The sequence below is a fragment of the Lycium ferocissimum genome, chromosome 10, assembly GCF_029784015.1.
Source record: "Lycium ferocissimum isolate CSIRO_LF1 chromosome 10, AGI_CSIRO_Lferr_CH_V1, whole genome shotgun sequence".
NCBI lineage: Eukaryota > Viridiplantae > Streptophyta > Magnoliopsida > Solanales > Solanaceae > Lycium > Lycium ferocissimum.
Genome location: NC_081351.1, coordinates 30,330,202 through 30,348,043, shown reverse-complemented (window position 1 = coordinate 30,348,043; position 17,842 = coordinate 30,330,202). Strand labels below are relative to the sequence as shown.

The 17,842-nt window shown below is 35.1% G+C and overlaps 1 protein-coding gene across 1 annotated transcript; it reads right to left on the bottom strand.

The window, feature by feature from the left end:
* Window positions 1-9,217: 9,217 nt before the first annotated feature.
* On the bottom strand, window positions 9,218-11,812 carry LOC132034789 (uncharacterized). Its single transcript, XM_059425149.1, has 4 exons — window positions 11,401-11,812; window positions 11,197-11,315; window positions 10,652-11,067; window positions 9,218-9,343 (listed from the first exon to the last, which is right to left on the bottom strand). Exons 1-4 carry the CDS (start codon window positions 11,457-11,459, stop codon window positions 9,218-9,220), a joined length of 720 nt encoding a protein of 239 aa, XP_059281132.1. The 5' UTR covers window positions 11,460-11,812.
* Window positions 11,813-17,842: the final 6,030 nt, after the last annotated feature.

The window sequence follows — 17,842 nt, the reverse complement described above, 5'->3', positions numbered from 1 at the left end:
AGTCAAAAACCTGTGTAATATAAACTCCTATTGTAAAATAGTATTAAGTTTTTAATACCTACCCCCTAGTGTGAAGTAGTTTTTTGGGGTTCCCCGAAAGGGAAACCTCTCTCCTTCTTCAAACCATGTAAGTTTATTTACTATATTTTCTGTACTAATCTCCCTTTTATGTAAATTATTTTGTGATTGTATGAATATTATGTTTAAGTAATCACTTCCTTGTCATCATGAATTTGTTATTCTTAGTATATGGTTATTCTCTTAACTTCTTAATAACCTCGATGGATTAACTTGTAAATTCCTAGGTTTTAAAGAGGCCGTTTTAATGTCCAAATGATAAAGGACGATATTGGCCGTGGTTACTGGGATGTGGTTAAAGAAGACTGTTATTAAGAACAAAGGTTAAGAGAAAGAGATGAAAGATAACAAGATTCGTGACGGACAAAGTCCAGATTAAGATTTAAAAAAAAAATGAAAGTTTTGGGAGACAGACAGAAAATTAATTATAACTACATGATAAGAAGAAATATAGGAGTGAGGAAGTACCGAGTAGGATTGTTAAAAAATTTATTTGAAAACAACATTAATTTCCTGTTTTGTCCTTTGGACTTTTCTTATTTAAAGAACTTATTGAAAAATTTACTACCCCCCTCTAATATATATATATATATATATATATATATATATATAATAATTACACAATTGTTGTGTTCGTAGATACATGCAAAAGGATATATATATATATATATATATATATATATATATATATATATATATATATATATATATATATATATATATAATAATTACACATTGGCCGACCTGCACGCGTTCGGTAATTGTCTTGGGTGTTCACCCATTAGAGATACATCACCAAAAGGAATTGAACGTTCAAAAGAAGTTCCCAAAACATCCTCATGATAAGAGCTAAAAAAAAAAGATTTGGGGGGGAGGGGGGGTTAGGAGGGGAGGGGTTGGGAACTTGGGAAGATAGTGGGTTCTTCAAAAAGATGTTGCCTTCCTCCTTTCTTGGCTAGTAGGTCCGCTATCTTGTTCACTTCTCTATATTCATGCTTTAGTGCCAGACGGTCCGGCGCCGTTAGTAAAGATATGCATTAAGAGATAATATGGTTATAAGGTAGATGTCTATGTGATATCATATGTATTATCTCTGTTGAATCGATGCTGATTTCAAGTGGTTTTAATTATGCTCCACAGCTAATCGAAGTCCCTGCATAAGACTGGTTAGTTCAGCAAGATTATTAGTCGTATCGGGAAGGCCTTTCATGTATCCTAACACCCATTGACCATGTCAATCCCTTATCATTCCGCCCCTTGCCTTCCTCCTTCCTTGGCTAGTAGGTCCGCTATCTTGTTCAGTTCCCTATATTTATGCCTTTAGTGCCGGACGGTCCAGCGCCATTAGTAAAGATATGCATTAAGAGATAATATGGTTGCAAGGTAGATGTCCATGTGATATCATATGTATTACCTCTGTTGAATCGATGTTGATTTCAAGTGGTTTTAATTATGCTCCACAGCTAATCGAAGTCCCTGCATAAGATTGGTTAGTTCAGCAAGATTATTTGGCGTATCGGGAATGCTTGCCAAAGCATGATCCATCAGTGTTAAGCTTGTAGTGGTTATGAGCTGCAGGTTTCCATTTAATGGAGATTCTAGTTCTAGGATTTGCTACGTGATTATGGCTACAAACTAGGAATATTCAACTGCCTGGCCATAAAGATGTCTAAACGAAGCTTGTTCATGCCCGTTCTTGAAGAGGTTATTATTCCTATTTAGCCATATAACATAGATTATGAAGGGAAGAAGTTGACCCCAACTTATCAAATGGTCAAAGTTCAGATTCTTAATGTTGTTCCAGCTATTAATCATAGAGGAAATAATTGTGAATAAGTTTATGGTGGCATTATGGGTAGTGTTGTCTTTGAGTAACTGTTGCCAAAGAAGCTTACTAATGCGACATTCAAAGAAAATATGATTTATATCCTCTTGAGGATGGCCACATTGTTTGCATGCAGGGTTTATGTTAAGGCCAATAGGGTGGAAGTAAGAGGAGGTAGGGATCCTGTTATGATTGAATAGCCAGAGGAGGAATTTGGTCTTATTAGGAGTTTTTAATTTCCATATTCAATTAAAGTTCTGGTTAAGCTCTATAGGGACATTGTTTAGGAGTGAGTAGGCACTTTTGGTGCTAAATTCCCCAATATTGGAGAGTCTCCAATGGTTTGAGTCTTTTCATTGTTGAGGGTGGTTCTGAAAGTATTCATGATGATATCTTTGATGTGCCTTGGTAAATCAAATGAGAGGTTTACAAAATTCCAATCCCCATTAGATTGTACATCAATGACCTTAGAGTGTTTTTCATCAAGGACCCTGTAGTGTTCTTCATCTCTATTTAGGGGTTCTATAATAAGTTTCCTAAAAGTAGTACTATCTGAGATCTAGTGATCATTCCATAAATTAACCATATTCTCTTTGTTTACTACCCATTGAGTACCTTGCCTATAGTATTTATATCCTTTAAGGATGTTCTTCCAGGTTCTAGAGCACTGATTTGTGTTTTGATTCTACAGTTCCTGGCAATTAGTGTTGAGGCCCAAAGGGAATCAGGGTTTTAAGGAGCCTCCAGGCCAAGCCTGTAAGAATAGCCTTATTCTTAATATCAGTCTTTTGCATGCCCAATCCCCCTTCTTGTTTAGTTCTAGTAAGGGTTTGCCAACCTATCAAATATATCATTTTTTTATCAGCAGTGGTCCCCGAGATAAAGTTTCTCTGAGTTCTATTAGTTTGGTGGGTGATCTTAGCAGAAAGCTTGATGTATTGCCTGATATAGTTGGGAATGCTACTTAACGAAGATTTTGTTAAGGTTGTTCTGCCAGCTATTCAGAGGAATTTCGTTTTTTACCCTGCCAGCTTAGTATTGAGGTTATCTATAATGAATTGGTAATTAGATTCTTTTGGTTTCAGGTGCATAATAGGAAAGCCAAAATACTTACCAAAGTTGTCATTTGCTCTAATACCAAGGCAGTTTGAGCAGAGATCCTTGTTAGCCTCAGTGCAGTTTTTAGAAAAGACTACTTTAGATTTAGCATAGTTGATCTTCTACCCAGAGTACATATTAAAGTTACTCAAAGTGTTGATAATAGTATTACAGTTCTTTAAGTTAGCCCTTGCAAAGAGGACGAGGTCATTAGCAAAGAATAGCTGGGACAGTTTAGGGTTATTCCTACAAGTGGATATGGAAAACCAATTTAGGAGATTAATCTGGTGATCAATATCTCTACTAAGTCTTTCTATACATAGAATAAAAAGATAAGGAGACATAAGGTCTCCCTGTCTGATACCGCTTGTAGGTTAGGGGGGCTCTAAGCTGGTCCTTTTCTTCCCTAGTTAGTAATCCCCTAATAGATGGGTTGGTAGAGCATCACTGGGGGGAACTTAGGTGGTCAGTACTAAAGAGTTTGATGTAATAATTTGTGATAGTCTCTTTTATAGCATTAGATTCATGGATCCAGTTGCTTACTTCATCCTTAAGAGTGAGGATCCTATTTTTCCTCATTCTATTGAGGGTGGAAGTGTGAAATAATTTTGTGTTCGAGTCTCTCCCAGTAAGCCAAGATATTCTGGATTTAAGTGTCACACCCCAATTTTCCGATAGGGTGTGATGGGCACCCGTCCCTTACTTATACGTCATAACCTATTACTACACTGTTGTCTCGCTTTCTTTTTATTCCTTTCCTTCGCCGACCTGATTCACACCGTCCCACGGCCCTTTTAGGTTTCCTCGCTCCACATACGTAATCTCTCTCTTAGACTACTCCGATTTCTTATTCGCTCCGCGTCCGAATTTGTAGGATTTTCTAAAACTCCTATGGGTCACCCATCCCGAAATTTCTCTCACTTCAAAGACGCTTAACCTTGAGACTTTAATGAAATCGGGTGCGTTAATGCCGAGATAATCGCGTCCGCCCACCGTACAACCTTTTATTACATATTCTAGAGTACGTCGAGCCTTACCGCATTTCAAAACGTCCCCACAACACATTTTACCAGCTATCTGATCAATACATTCCTATTCGTCACAATTCTTTTTCCTCATACGCTTATCTTAATCAGATCACTTTATCCAAACCTGCCAGCCCTTTCTAAATCATCTCCTAGTAGCATAAGTCCTTCCAAATTTCCTTACTACCATATTTCCACCGACGTCTTATTAATCACTTCACTACTTCTTCCACAATTAACTTATTCCTAGAGAGCACCGTACTTTACGTGCCTCAATCAACTTTTATCGCTACTATTAACCCGACTTTTTCAAAATATTTCCAACTTGTATCTCATTCTCGTATTGTTTCTAGAAAAATTTTGGCAGAGTTTCCTCTGTATTTCTTACTATTCCAAAACCTGCACGCAGGAAATACCAACGGTGCCTCGTGGCCATTATCATATATACATATCACATCATATTGTATCGTATCATAGCCGCACAGGGCTCTCAATATTCACAAAGGTCCGAAGATATTAGATTTACCTCATATGCTCAGCACGACCACACATATCACATTTTCTTGCTTACTTTCCTTTTCAGTTTCCAACTTTACCTCTCAATCGTATGCCAATACCTTACTTGACATATACCTTTCGTATCTTTACTTACTCGCGTGCTTTGTAACCTTCCATACCATACCGATCGCTCGCCCGTTGTCATGTCCTCTCGCCGAAATCAAAGATTAGTACAAAGGATCTCATTTCCTATAACTTGGCTCTACAGCACGATCTAAGATGCCAAAGAAGAGTAACCATCCTAGATGCCCCGTAGCCTCCTATTTATAAATGTGGCGCGCTTCACACCATAAACAGGACTCTACCGGACACGACTTTGCAGACACCCCCAAGACGAACCGCTCTGATACCAATTTGTCACACCCCAATTTTTCGATAGGGTGTGATGGGCACCCGACCCTTACTTAGGGCCGAGCGAACCCTCTGACTGTCATAGTACTCGTAGTCATAATGGGCTCTTAACTCGATCATGAATGCATAATGAAAAATTTTCGAAAAACGAACATATTATATATCTTTCAAATCAGCATAATTTGCGACCGTACAAAATCTGTAATATCATGTAAAGCAATACGGCGGCTTATAGAGCCGCTCACAACGGACATCTTATATACATGACTCGCGTTCGCAAAGTCTCTAACATAATCGTATACCATAACACACGTATACACCGACTCGGCGGACTCGAGAAAATGGAGCTCGCCAATCTCGCCGGAACATCTTCGCTAATGTCTTCACTCGCACAGGTGTACCGCGCGGCATGAACGCGACCCCGAAGAAAGGGGGTCGGTACGGAATATGTACCGAGTATGTAAGGTACGACAAAGAAGGGAGCGACATAAAGCATGAATATAAACATCATGGGATCATAGAACGGATAACGAGGTAAGAGAGTAACCCGTACACGTGATTGCCCTTTTGGCCGGATACTACGCATGCCTATTTTTTTCTTTTTTTAAAAAAAACATTTCTTTTTCGTAGGCATGGAGAATAGAACTCATATCATGTCGTGTCTTGTCATATCATATCATATCGTATCATAGCGTATTATAGCGTATCATATCATATCATATCATATCATATCATATCATATCATATCATATCATATCATGTCATATCATAGCGTATCATGTCATATCATAGCATATCATATCGTGTCATAGCATATCGTGTCATATCATATCATAGCATATCATAGCATATCATATCATGTCATAGCATATCATGTCATGTCGATAGCATACGTATCATGGCTCGCCCACATGTAGCATGTCATGCCGAAAACTCGGCTCGCCCATAGCCCCGAAATACGTCGGCATCCCGCGTCGGGCATCCCGCGTCCGGGATGATAAGCCACCGACGGTGGCAATGAAACATGTTTCCCTTCCCATTTCCCCCATGTATCCCTTCCCCCCATCCCATGTGCATATACATATCATTGACGTATTTGTCATAGACATTTTCTCATATATGGCATCATCCTTGTCATCATAGAATCATGTTCACCGTTTTAGTCATAAAAGCTTGCAAAATCATCAAACTTGGTTTTTGGAGAAAAATGAATATTTTGGAAAACATTTGCAAACTTTTTGGAAGGAAATCATGTTTTAAAACCATTACTTCTAGCTTTTGAAAATGAAATCATTATGGAAACGTTTAACACATCTCACATAATTACATTCGTGGTAGAAACGTATCGTCGACATATTCGTCATAGGCATTTCTTCATATTTGACGTCATTGTTACCATTATAGGCCATATTCATCGTTTCAGGCATAAAGGCTTTCACCCTCTTAAAATTTGGTCTTTGCAACATATGGACATCCTGGAGAACATTTACGAATTTCTGAAAGGAATACTTGCCTTAGAATCCTAGGCTTAATAAAGTTATCTTGCAAGGTTTTGGGACATTCCGGTGCCGTCGGTGAAAGTTGCATATATTCAAGCTACCTTTCCAATGAAACATAGAAAGTCTAATTCAATTCTATTGAATGAATAGTGGTCAAATTCAAACTTAGGTTTCTAGAGATAGAGTAGTCCCGAGGCTCGTATCCAAACCTATTATGTCTAGGACATGCCAAAGAAGGAAGAGTAAAGCCTTACATACCTTTTCCGCCTTTTCCGCTACTCCAAACTCGAGCTCTAAATTCACCGAATCTACAATTTGGTCACATTTACCAAACAGTAATTAGCATTATAGAAGTTGAGTTTTGAAGTAACACTTGTCTACCGAAATTTCGGCAGCACTTCCCCTATAAATACACCATCTCCAAGACTCCAACTTAGCAAATTTTAATCAACAACAATCCGGGAATTCAACCCGGCCAATCTATCAACAACAATGCCAACAACCATCCAGACAAAATTTAAGAATATTCCGAACAATCCACCAAGTATTCAAGACAATTCAAACAATATGCTATGAAACTCGAAACCTTCCAACTTAATGAATACGACAATAAGGCGTTTCTTTCTTTCAAACTCTCATACTACGTCAACAATTCCATACATTACCACATTACCTTCATAAATATAAGAAAACATATTAGAATCATATTAACTTTCAAAACAGCCCACAACACTACAACTTCGACATAAGTCATTAAACATTCATTTTACATTATGACATTCACAACCGCGACAAGCAAAATACTAAATGAAATTTGTTCATCTTTTCCACACAAAACAGCCGCCATTCGGCCACTACACCAATCACACACAACTTTATGAATTTTATCCATTTCTACACATCATAACGTACACAAACCATCCATAACCACAACTAAAATACCAAGTAGATTCAATTCACTCCTTGTATATCATCACCCTCACTCACGGCCACACATGCCAACATACATCCTTTCATGATTTTTATCCATTTCCATGCATTATAACACGTCCAAAACATCCACAAAACATGCAAAAGAGAATTGAATCATACCTTTTCCTCTTGCCTTCTTCATTCTCGGCTAAGCTTGTTCCTTGCAAAACAAATGGTTATCTTCTTCCAACAACTACTCCACAAGATAAAGGACCTTCCATTTAGTAGAGAAACAAGGAGAAAATATTTTTCCAAGACCAAACTCAAGGGGCTGGTTTCGGCCAGCCCTTGGCCGTTGCACTCTCTCTCTCTTTTCTTTCTTTTTCTTGATTTCTCTAGAACTCCAAATGATGAAGACTTGCCTTCCTTGATCACTCCTCCACATATATATATTAGTGTGGCACATGACCATGCACATGGCCAAGCACATGGCCGGCCATGTGCTCTCCTCTTTTTTTTTTTTTTTTTTTTTTTCTCTTTTCCCTCCAAATTTCTTCAAATTTCTAGAGTTTTCTTCAAATAATAAAAGATGACTAATATGATCAACATGTCATCTAATTCTATATATATCAAGCTTCCATGTGGCCATGGCCCACCTCACTCTTATTTCATGAAATTTTAAATTTCCATAATGCATTTTAGTCCCAAATTTTTCCTTAATGCTTCCTTTCAACAAAATCATAAACCACTTGTCGTAAAACAAGGTCGAGGGATAACCTTGTCCATAACTCTTCGCAACCAACTTAAAAATATTCCGACGTGCGAAATGCGAGATATAACATTAAGTCTCCAAAATTCAGAGTCTCCAAAATTCAGACTCTCGTTTAACGATCTCATCATAATTGTTTTGAAGGGCGACTTCAAGGTTCTGGAGGAAAGAGCTACAGGGGTAGTTGGTAGATTTTTGGATTCCCTCCAGTCTAGCAAGGATTCTTTTTTTTCTTAAAGAAGATATTCCCAAAGACCTCTTTATTTAATGGATGAGTTTAAGTCTAAAGGAATAAGAGGAATTGGTAAGGTATTGGGAATGCTCAAAGTATTCATTAACCATGTCATTAAAGTTAGGGTGACTACACCACATAGTTTCCAGCCTAAAGGGTTTGTTCCTATTGTTATGAATATTGTTGGTCAGTTTAATTAATAGGGGGCAGTTATCAGAGTGGGTTCTAGGCAGATGAGTTACAGTGGCATCAGGAAACAGGTGGATCCATGCATCACTAGCAAAACATCTATATAATCTCTCTAGCATGAGGCCTTGCATGTTTCTACATCTCTTGTTAGTCCATGTAAATCTACTACCTTTAAAACCTAAGTCACCCAGCTTACAGTGGTTAATAGATTTCCAGAATGAGTTAGCTCTATTGAAGTTAATAAACTTACCTTCAAATTTATCAGTAGCTCTAAGAATTTCATTAAAGTCACCTCTCACTAGCCAGTTATCATCAGCAGTAATATTATCAAACATAGTGCAGAGTTGTTCCCAAATAGCCTTTCTATCAGTAATATTGTTACTAGAATAAATAGCAGGAAAAAAAAACCATTGTTCTGCAGAATTATTTACCTTAATAATAGAGTGAATTCCCTGTGAAGTGACAGAGATGTCATCTATCTTCAAGGCATCATCTTTCCACATAATAATCAAACCCCCGGAATTCCCAACAACAGGACTTTGAATGAGGCTGCTAAAACCTAAATGCTCAGCAACATGCTTAGGTTCATTCATTTTGGTTTCAAGTAAGACACGCATAGCAGGCTATTGTAAGCCTATTATAGCTGTGCAGTGCAGCCAATATTCTACACTGTTGGTTCCCCTAGCATTCCATTTCATAAATTTCATTAGGAGCATCTTGTGCGGTTTTGAAGGGATCCTCCTGATCCTCTTTCCTTTCCCCCTCATCTGGGCCATGTTCCATTGGGCATCTAGGCTTTGTTCCATGCTTGTTACAGTATACTAGTCAACTAAACACTCCTTTATTCAAACTTACTTTTCTAACCACACCCAAACCATAAAAAGGGGATTAATCTCAACTTAATGCTTCCTTCGTCCTATATTAGTTGTTCACATTACTAAAAATATTCGTCTCAAAATAGTTATCCATTTACAAAACCAAGATAAAATTAGTATCAATTTTTCTTATTTTGTCTTTAACATTAATTGCTTTTTAAAGTAATCAATATAGATCAGAGTGTAATTTATTGGAGAGAGATAAGGGTACTATAGTAAAAATACATTTTTATTTATGATTTCTTACTGGGCATATAAAAGGGAAAGTGGATAAGTAATAGAGGACGGAGGGAGTATATGACCGCCAATATTACTTTATTTCTGCTCTTTCACTCCAATGCTACTCCTTCATGTTCATAATACGTGTTCACTTAATCTTCTTCATGCCCCTTAAGAAAATACTAATTTCTAGAAAATAAATACGTAAAATATCCTTAATAATTTTTTCATAGGAAATTGGAGTAATCAAAGACTTCTTAGGCCATCTTCAACCTTGCACCATTTTTTGCACCAAATGCTATTTTGGTGCAAAAAATGGTGTTTTGGAGCTCCAACCTTGCACTATTTTTTGCACCATTTTGGTGCATGAATAGTGTTGCACCAAATTTGGTGCAACACTATTCATGGCACCATCACTATTCATTAATAATTTTTTTTTTATTATATAGCACTTTTAATTTAACATATTATAAATTTTAATTTTTACATTTAGATTCCTAATATACCTATTCATCTACACCATTACTATTCATTAATATTTTATTATTATTTTTTTATTATATAACACTTTTAATTTAACATATTATAAATTTTAATTTATAATTTTATATTCCTAATATACCTAATTATTTTTTATGTAATATCTTATAATATTAATTTTACCTCTTAATTTTGGAGTGTAAGTTTTATAAATTAATTTTCGTATATATTATTTTATATAAAATTGTAAGTTAATTTTATTATAAGTTATAATTGAAAATATTATAAATTTTAATTTATAATTTTAGATTCCTATTATACCTAATTATTTTTTATGTAATATCTTATAATATTAATTTTACATCTTAATTTTGGAGTGTAAGTTTTATAAATTAATTTTTGTATATATTATTTTGTATAAAATTGTAAGTTAATTTTATTATAAGTTATAATTGTATTAAAAAATATAACCATCACAAAAATGAAAAGTGCAAATATAAAATATAATATGTTGTTAATAAATAACACAATGTTCAATAACATAATAATTTCGAATATATAACTCTGGTAGGTCGTTTCCAGATCCACCAATATCATTAAAATATTGAGTGTATGGGGCTGAGGATTGTTGTGGTTGTGGCTGTTGAAATTGTTGACTTCTTTTATCCATTATTCGTTTTTGTTCTTGTAGAATAAATTCACGAATATTTGGATCACCAATAGAATCTAAATTCGACAATAAAATTTTATTTTCTTCTTTAAATTCTTTTAGTTTCAAATCTCTATCTTTCATCTCCAAATCTCGCTGCCTGTCTGCACCTGACTTTGCCAACAACTCAACAAGCCGATTATTTTCTGATTGGACCATTTGCATAGCAGATGAAAAACCTTCTTCGATTTTTCTCTTCAATTTTGCTTTCTTCACCCCAATAGGTCGTTGTGATGATGTGGAATCACCTGCAACATCCTCATTCAAATTTAGTGAAAATGATGATAAGTTAGGAGATGATACTAGAGGTGAATCAAGAGTAAGAGTCTCAGACTCCGATGATATATAAGAAGAGCCTTGCTTTCGAACTTTTTTACTTCCAGCATCGACATCTTTAAACTTCTCAAAATCCTTCATCATATCCCACACATGATCAAATTTAAAACCTTTTTTTGTAATTCGGATCTTGCATAAGTAAACATTTTGCTTGATTAATCTGCAATATTTTTAAAAAAATTGAAGGGAAACTGTAAGTAAATATATACAAATAAAGTATAAAAATTTACAAAATAAATACTCACAATATCTTTATCTGAAGCACCACTAGGATGCAAATTTTCAACTTGACGTACACAACCATTTAATTTTCTTATAGCCTTCTCAATAACTTTAATTCGACATTCCAACGATCTTTTGTTGCGATACTCCCAACACTCATCCTTTGCACTATTGTACCCATCTTCCACTCGACCCCAAAAATTATCTCTAGATTGATTTATACCCGTTATTGGATCTTAAGATACATCTAAATAAACTTGGCATAATACCATATCTTCATTGGTAGAGTATCCTGTAGATCGGGTAGACATTTTTTGCAAGTGAATAGAGGAAAAGTGGATTATATGGTTAAAGAAAAACTAAAGCCAATTTCGTATGAATGGGTATTTTGGGACTTGAATATATATAGATAAAAGTAGAGCCAAAATAGGATAGATTACATCTGTTTTCCAATCTTGCTAAAGGTATTGCTCCTCCCGCCCATTATGTTATTCAAGGAAACGAATATGATGTGGGTTATTATTTAGCTGACAGTATATATCTAAAATGGTCTACAATTGTGCAAACCATTCATGAGTCACAATCTCAAAAGAAGAAATATTTCGCGACGAAACAAGAATCATGTCGAAAAGATGTTGAACGTGCATTCGGAGTTTTGCAATCTCGTTTTGCAATTATTGCAGGGCCGTCATGTTTTTGGAGAAAAGAAGTGCTACATGATATATTAACATCATGTATTATACTGCACAACATGATAATCGAGGATGAGCGTGATCTTAATGCACCAATTCAAGATGCTTGGGAAGGTCTAACTCCAACAGTAGAAATGGTAGTAGATGAAAATTATCGATTTGAACAATTTTTAGCTCGACACAAAAAAATTAAGAACAAAGATGCTCATTTTGCACTTCGAAATGCATTAGTAGAGCATTTATGGGAGCAACGTACTAATCATGGAAGTTGAATATTTATGTAGAAATTAAAATAAATTCTACCTTAATGTAATAGTATTTATTTACTTATATTTTATCAATGATTTCACTTTTATTTGAATTATCCATTAATATGTATAACGTATACTATTTGCTTACAATTTATATTATTTAAAATTTTATGGTATAAAATAATTTTATATTAAATGATTATATGACAAAGGATTATGAATTACATGGGATGGATATGTAAAAAAGTAAAAAAAAAAGAAAGGATTTTTTTTTATGAAATTAAAAATAAAATTTAAGTAAAAAAAATAATATAATATAAAAGAGAGAGAAGAATATAAAAGGAATATTTTTTTTTTTGGTGCAAAAAATGGTGCAATGGGTTGGAGTTAATTTGCACCATTTTGGTGCAAAAAATGGTGCAATGGGTTGGAGATGCCCTTAGGGATATGTAATAAGGGCAAATCTGACTGTGTTGATTTTTTCTAGATTATGTAAAAGGACACTTAGTTTGAACCAAAATAAAAATGTTCGATAGACACTTATTATGAATCGGAGGGAGTGGTAAATTAATAAGATGTATGTCAAGTTAGATCATTTATTTCGATTATTTTGTAAAATAGGCAAAATCACAAAAATAGAACCAAACCGGCAATTTAGATTAAATTGAAACCGGAAAAATTAATGCTATAAATGTTTTATTTGATTTTAAAATTTTAAAAAAAATGTCTTAGTTGATTTGATTTTCTTTTAAATGAAAAATTGAGTCAAACCGCACCAGGAACTCTCCTCTCCAGTTTACATTATTCATCTTTTAGATTTGTACACATTTCTTAAAAAGTTATAATAGTATTCATTATAAAAGTGATCTTCGTTCTTCCAATATGTATTTTATACTCCCTTTAAAAAATTCAATTAAATATTTATGTTATTAAACTTTATACTCTTTTTTTTTTTTTTTTTTTTTTTTTTTTTTTGTAAAGTTGAATCTCATAAATTCAAAATCTAGAACTGTCCACCATTGTGTCAAAAGCCTAGAGAGTGGCAGGAAAAAAGAGAGCATTTCATAACTCTTCGTTAGTTCTATGTTTAATGCAGGACCAAATAGAATACAACAGTGCTAATTTTTCTCTTTCGTTTTCTTAAAATTGTAACCAGTCTCTCTGTGTCAGTTTGTGTCAAATATTACAGATATGTATTGGCAAAACAAACCCTCTGCTTAATCCCAGAAATTGTACTACAAAACTAGTCACTTATCTCAGTTATCTGATGTGATCTCCCTCTGTTCTCAGCCCATTCTGACTTCTGATTTTCTACTACTACTACTACTACTATGCATTGTCGCTTTCACCTGTTTAAGACCCGAATCACTGCCGCTTCCTTTCTTTATTGCTTTATTTGTGTAAAAATATGATTTTTTCTTGGAGCATTCCACCTTTCTATGCAAAAATGTTTTCTCATTTTTGTATATAGTAATAAACCACTACTCCCTCCGGATAAAAAAGAGTGGGGAAAATAATACTATCAAATATCCCTAAAATATAAAATATTTAATCATTTCATGTTCCTCCTAAAGTAATTTCGCTTCTACCCCAGCCGGCCGAAAATATTTACCCGACGTACCCCCTCGCCCAAATCTCTTCTCTCATGATAATATCGCAGTATATTTATATATCATGATGATATTATGGAGGAGTAAGAGAATGACTGAAACAGTCCTCCATGATACCATCTCAGTATATTTATATTCCACGATAATACCATTGTCCTGAGGAGTATCTCATTGAAGGACTGAAGAAGCAGTCCTCCATGATACGATTACAGTTTATGTATATAAGATGATGGGATCATAGAGATTTTTTTCCCCGAGAAAAGTGTCTTTTTTAATAAATGAACATGATCATTCATAATAGCATCTCAATAGATTTAAATACCATGATGGTATCATGGAGAATTAAGAGAAGGACTGAAGCATTCTTTCATGATACCATCTCATTATATTTATATACCGTGGTGGTATCATAATTTTGGGGGCATCTTAGGTAAATAGTTTTGATTTTTTCTGGGGGTATGAAAGCAATTGTGGTATAGGCGGGTAATTATTTTGTTTGAGAGGGCATGCACGTTCTTTCCCCAGAAGAGTGTCCTCTTAGCTTTTTTTTTCCTAGGGTAAAAAAGAGTGTCCACTTATCAAATAAAAAAAGAATTAACCTTATTTTTCCAGATTTTCCCTATTAAGTGTTATGGATCAAATCTCGCTAGCTATTTAATGAGAGGTAGCTTAGTCAAATTACCAATTTTTTCTAGGTATTAGTATTTTCTTAAGGGACGTGCAAATTAATGTTTTTAGAGGCATTTTCGGAGCGAGTCCCAAGGCGGGGCATACCAAAAATGCTCTGGGGCGCAAAGAAAGGCGTAGATCATAGATTGTACGCCCTAGAATTTGGGGCATAAGTCCCGGACTCAAAAGCGTAAGCGCCGGACGTAAAGGCATATACTCTAGGCGTTAAATTTGATTTTTATTATTTTAAAAGTATTTTTGCTATAAATTATGATTTTATTATTAGTATAATGATATTTATACTTTATGTTATCATATTTTCATGTTGTGGTGAATTTTTAAAAAATATATAGATAAAAAAAATTGACTATCATAGAAAATGGCGCTACTATAAATAATTTTTTTTAGATGATTATGCATGATTTTGATATGTTAGAGATTTCATAGCACTATATTTTTTAAGCAACTTTATCTATTTTTTGTCATTGCTCTTACACATTTTGTCCTTCTCCTTCTCTGAATATATAAATAAAAGTCAGTGCAAATATTAGTTGAGGTCAGGAAGGACTAATAGATCTGGAGATTGATGATGAAGTGAATGAAGATTTCATTTTAAAGATTATCTAGGCTATTATCATTTTTTGTGTTGTTACCTTTCTCAAATAATATTTATAATATTTTTTTTTTATTATTGGTGATTTATTTGAATTTATTTGCAAAATTTTAATGAAAACTTAACTTTTGCTAATTTTTAGTATAATAAAATTAGAAAATGGGGAAGGGCATGGATATTTTGAAGGGAAAAGGGGTCTCAGACAAGGTGACCCCATATCACCCCTCTTGTTTGTACTTGTCATGGAGTATTTGTCAAGAGTTCTTAGGAAAATGAGTGAATTACCTGACTTTAGATTCCACCCTATGTGTAAAAGTACTAGATTGACTCATTTGATCTTTGCGGATGATCTCATGATCTTTTGCAAAGGGAATATGAGGTCAGTTTCTAGAGTAATGGAGGCACTCAATCACTTCAGTGGTGTTACGGGGCTGCTAGCAAATTTGGATAAGTCCAATATCTTCATAGCTGGAGTAGATGACAAAACTCAGGAGGAAATTATTAGCAAAACTGGGTTCTCTAGGGGAGACTTGCCTATGAAATATTTGGGACTACCACTTACGTCCAAGAAATGGAATAGCATTTTTTGTGTTGTTAGCTAGTGAATAAGATTCGGCCGAATCCATGACGCGTATATTACGCCGGAAGGCTACAAATAATAATGGCGGTCTTGTTTTCAATATATTTTTTATACCGGAGATAGACAAAAAATGTAGGGAGTGGGGAGCTTCGAAGAGAAAAGGAAAATTTTAGCATGGGACAAAATTTGCCGAAGAAGAATGGAGGACTTAACATTAAAGGGTGTAGTAAATGGAACATTGCTTTAGAAAACTACTTTGGCAAGTGGCAAGCAAAAAAGATATCCTGTGGGTGAAATGGGTTAATGGCATCTATCTAAAGTCTGAGGAGAACATATGGGAGCATATCCCACCTGGGGATTGTAGTTGGTACTGGAAGAAGTTAAATGCCTTGAAGACTCAAATGGGTGACTGGTATCAAGGAGATAGGTATAAACTTACCCCAACAGGTGCTTATTCTGTTTCAAGAAGCTATGAGATTATGTTGGGAGCTATGTCAAGGTTCGGGGGAGCTGATCTGGTGTGGAGTAAAATTATGATGCCTAGGCAGAGGATGATAGTGTGGTTAGCTTGCCAAAATAGATTGCTTACCAAAGAGAGACTAATGAAGCTGAACATACAGGTAGACAATCAAACATGCTGTCTATGTGAAGCAGCAGTGATAGAAACGCAGAGCCACTTGTTTGCTGATTGCCAATGGATTTCAGGAATCAGGAACACACTGAGTACATGGCTGGGTATTCCCATATTATGCCGGGGAGTACATGACACAATTAGATGGATTAAAAGAAGACGACGGACGGTTCCGGAAGGAGATAGTCACAAAGAAGTGGGGAGCATTGATATACTACACATGGCAAGCAAGAAATTGGAAAATATTCAAGGAAGCAAATGTAAATAAAGAGTTTGTTACAGTACAGATAAAAAAAGAGGTCAGGGAAAGATTAGGCATGCTGAATTGTTCAAAGAGAGCCCATAGGTGTCAAATGTTAATTCAGAGATTATGTAACTAGTTCTGTGGTTCGAGGTCTAGTAGTTTCAAGACAACCTTCCTAGAAGGTGGTTAAGAACACTAGATGCTCCTTAGGATGTAATGTTTATTTGTTTGGTATGGTAATAATTCACATTTCATTACCAAAAAAAAAAATTAGAAAATTGAAGATACATGGAACATACGTCCCGTAGATTCATGGGACTTATGCCCTGTGTCTCGGCCCTCGGGACTTATGCTTCGCCCCGTGCTGCATAAAACGTCTCGCCTTGTCCCCTCGCCTATTAAAATATTGGTTTAAATGACTAAGTGGACACTCTTTTTGATCTGGAAGGAGTATAATACAATATCATGCTATTACAGAAAATTATCGAAAATCATGTACTAAAGTCATTTTTTTTACTTTATCATAAAAACCTACTTTTCTATTGTAATTTCACACCAAAAATTATGCTGGCCGATTTTGTGAATTTTCATCGCCAAATCCATCGATTCTTTTTGCTGCGTTTCTCAACGGTAGGCCCCCACGTTGTCTTATCCTGTTCCTATTACCAGTACTAGACGTGTGGAGGGTTTTAAATTCCACATTCTTTGAGAGAATGAATTGTGGTTATCCTTATTTGACCTTAGACGGCTAGATTGTGTTAAAGCTGAAGGTTTATTTCTTCAAGTGATATTAGAGCCAGACTTATCTTTATTATAGCGTTTCCCAAAGTTAAGGCCCACGTAATGTTATTCACTCTGTAATTGATATGCCTAGGCATACAGGGGAAGGGGGGAAGGTGTTGTGTTCTATATTAGTTGATGAATAAGTAATTTGTCTCCTTATACGATTTTGGGCAACTCTGACCTTATGAACTAGCTTTTAGGGTTGTGTTAGACATAAAATCCATTACTTTCCCATAAGAAAAGAAAGCGTAACAACCCAACATTGTTTTTCAGCAATGCCGAATTCTGGGTAGATCAAATCTCAGTAAGAATTGATCCATGAGACTTGCACAAGTATGCTCCTCTAAAATTATTATATCATAACAGTGAAATTACTTGGGGTAAGCAGGAAC

What these genes read in the sequence shown, in the direction of transcription:
- LOC132034789 (XM_059425149.1), bottom strand. Translation starts at nt 11,459, where the DNA reads ATGGTTGTGTACGTCAAGTTGAAAATTTGCATCCTAGTGGTGCTTCAG. An exon ending in GTGCTTCAGATAAAGATATT is followed by an intron (nt 11,316 to 11,400) that starts GTGAGTATTTAT and finishes AAAATATTGCAG; the next exon opens with ATTAATCAAGCAAAATGTTT. An exon ending in TAAAGATGTCGATGCTGGAA is followed by an intron (nt 11,068 to 11,196) that starts GTAAAAAAGTTC and finishes AGGATGTTGCAG; the next exon opens with GTGATTCCACATCATCACAA.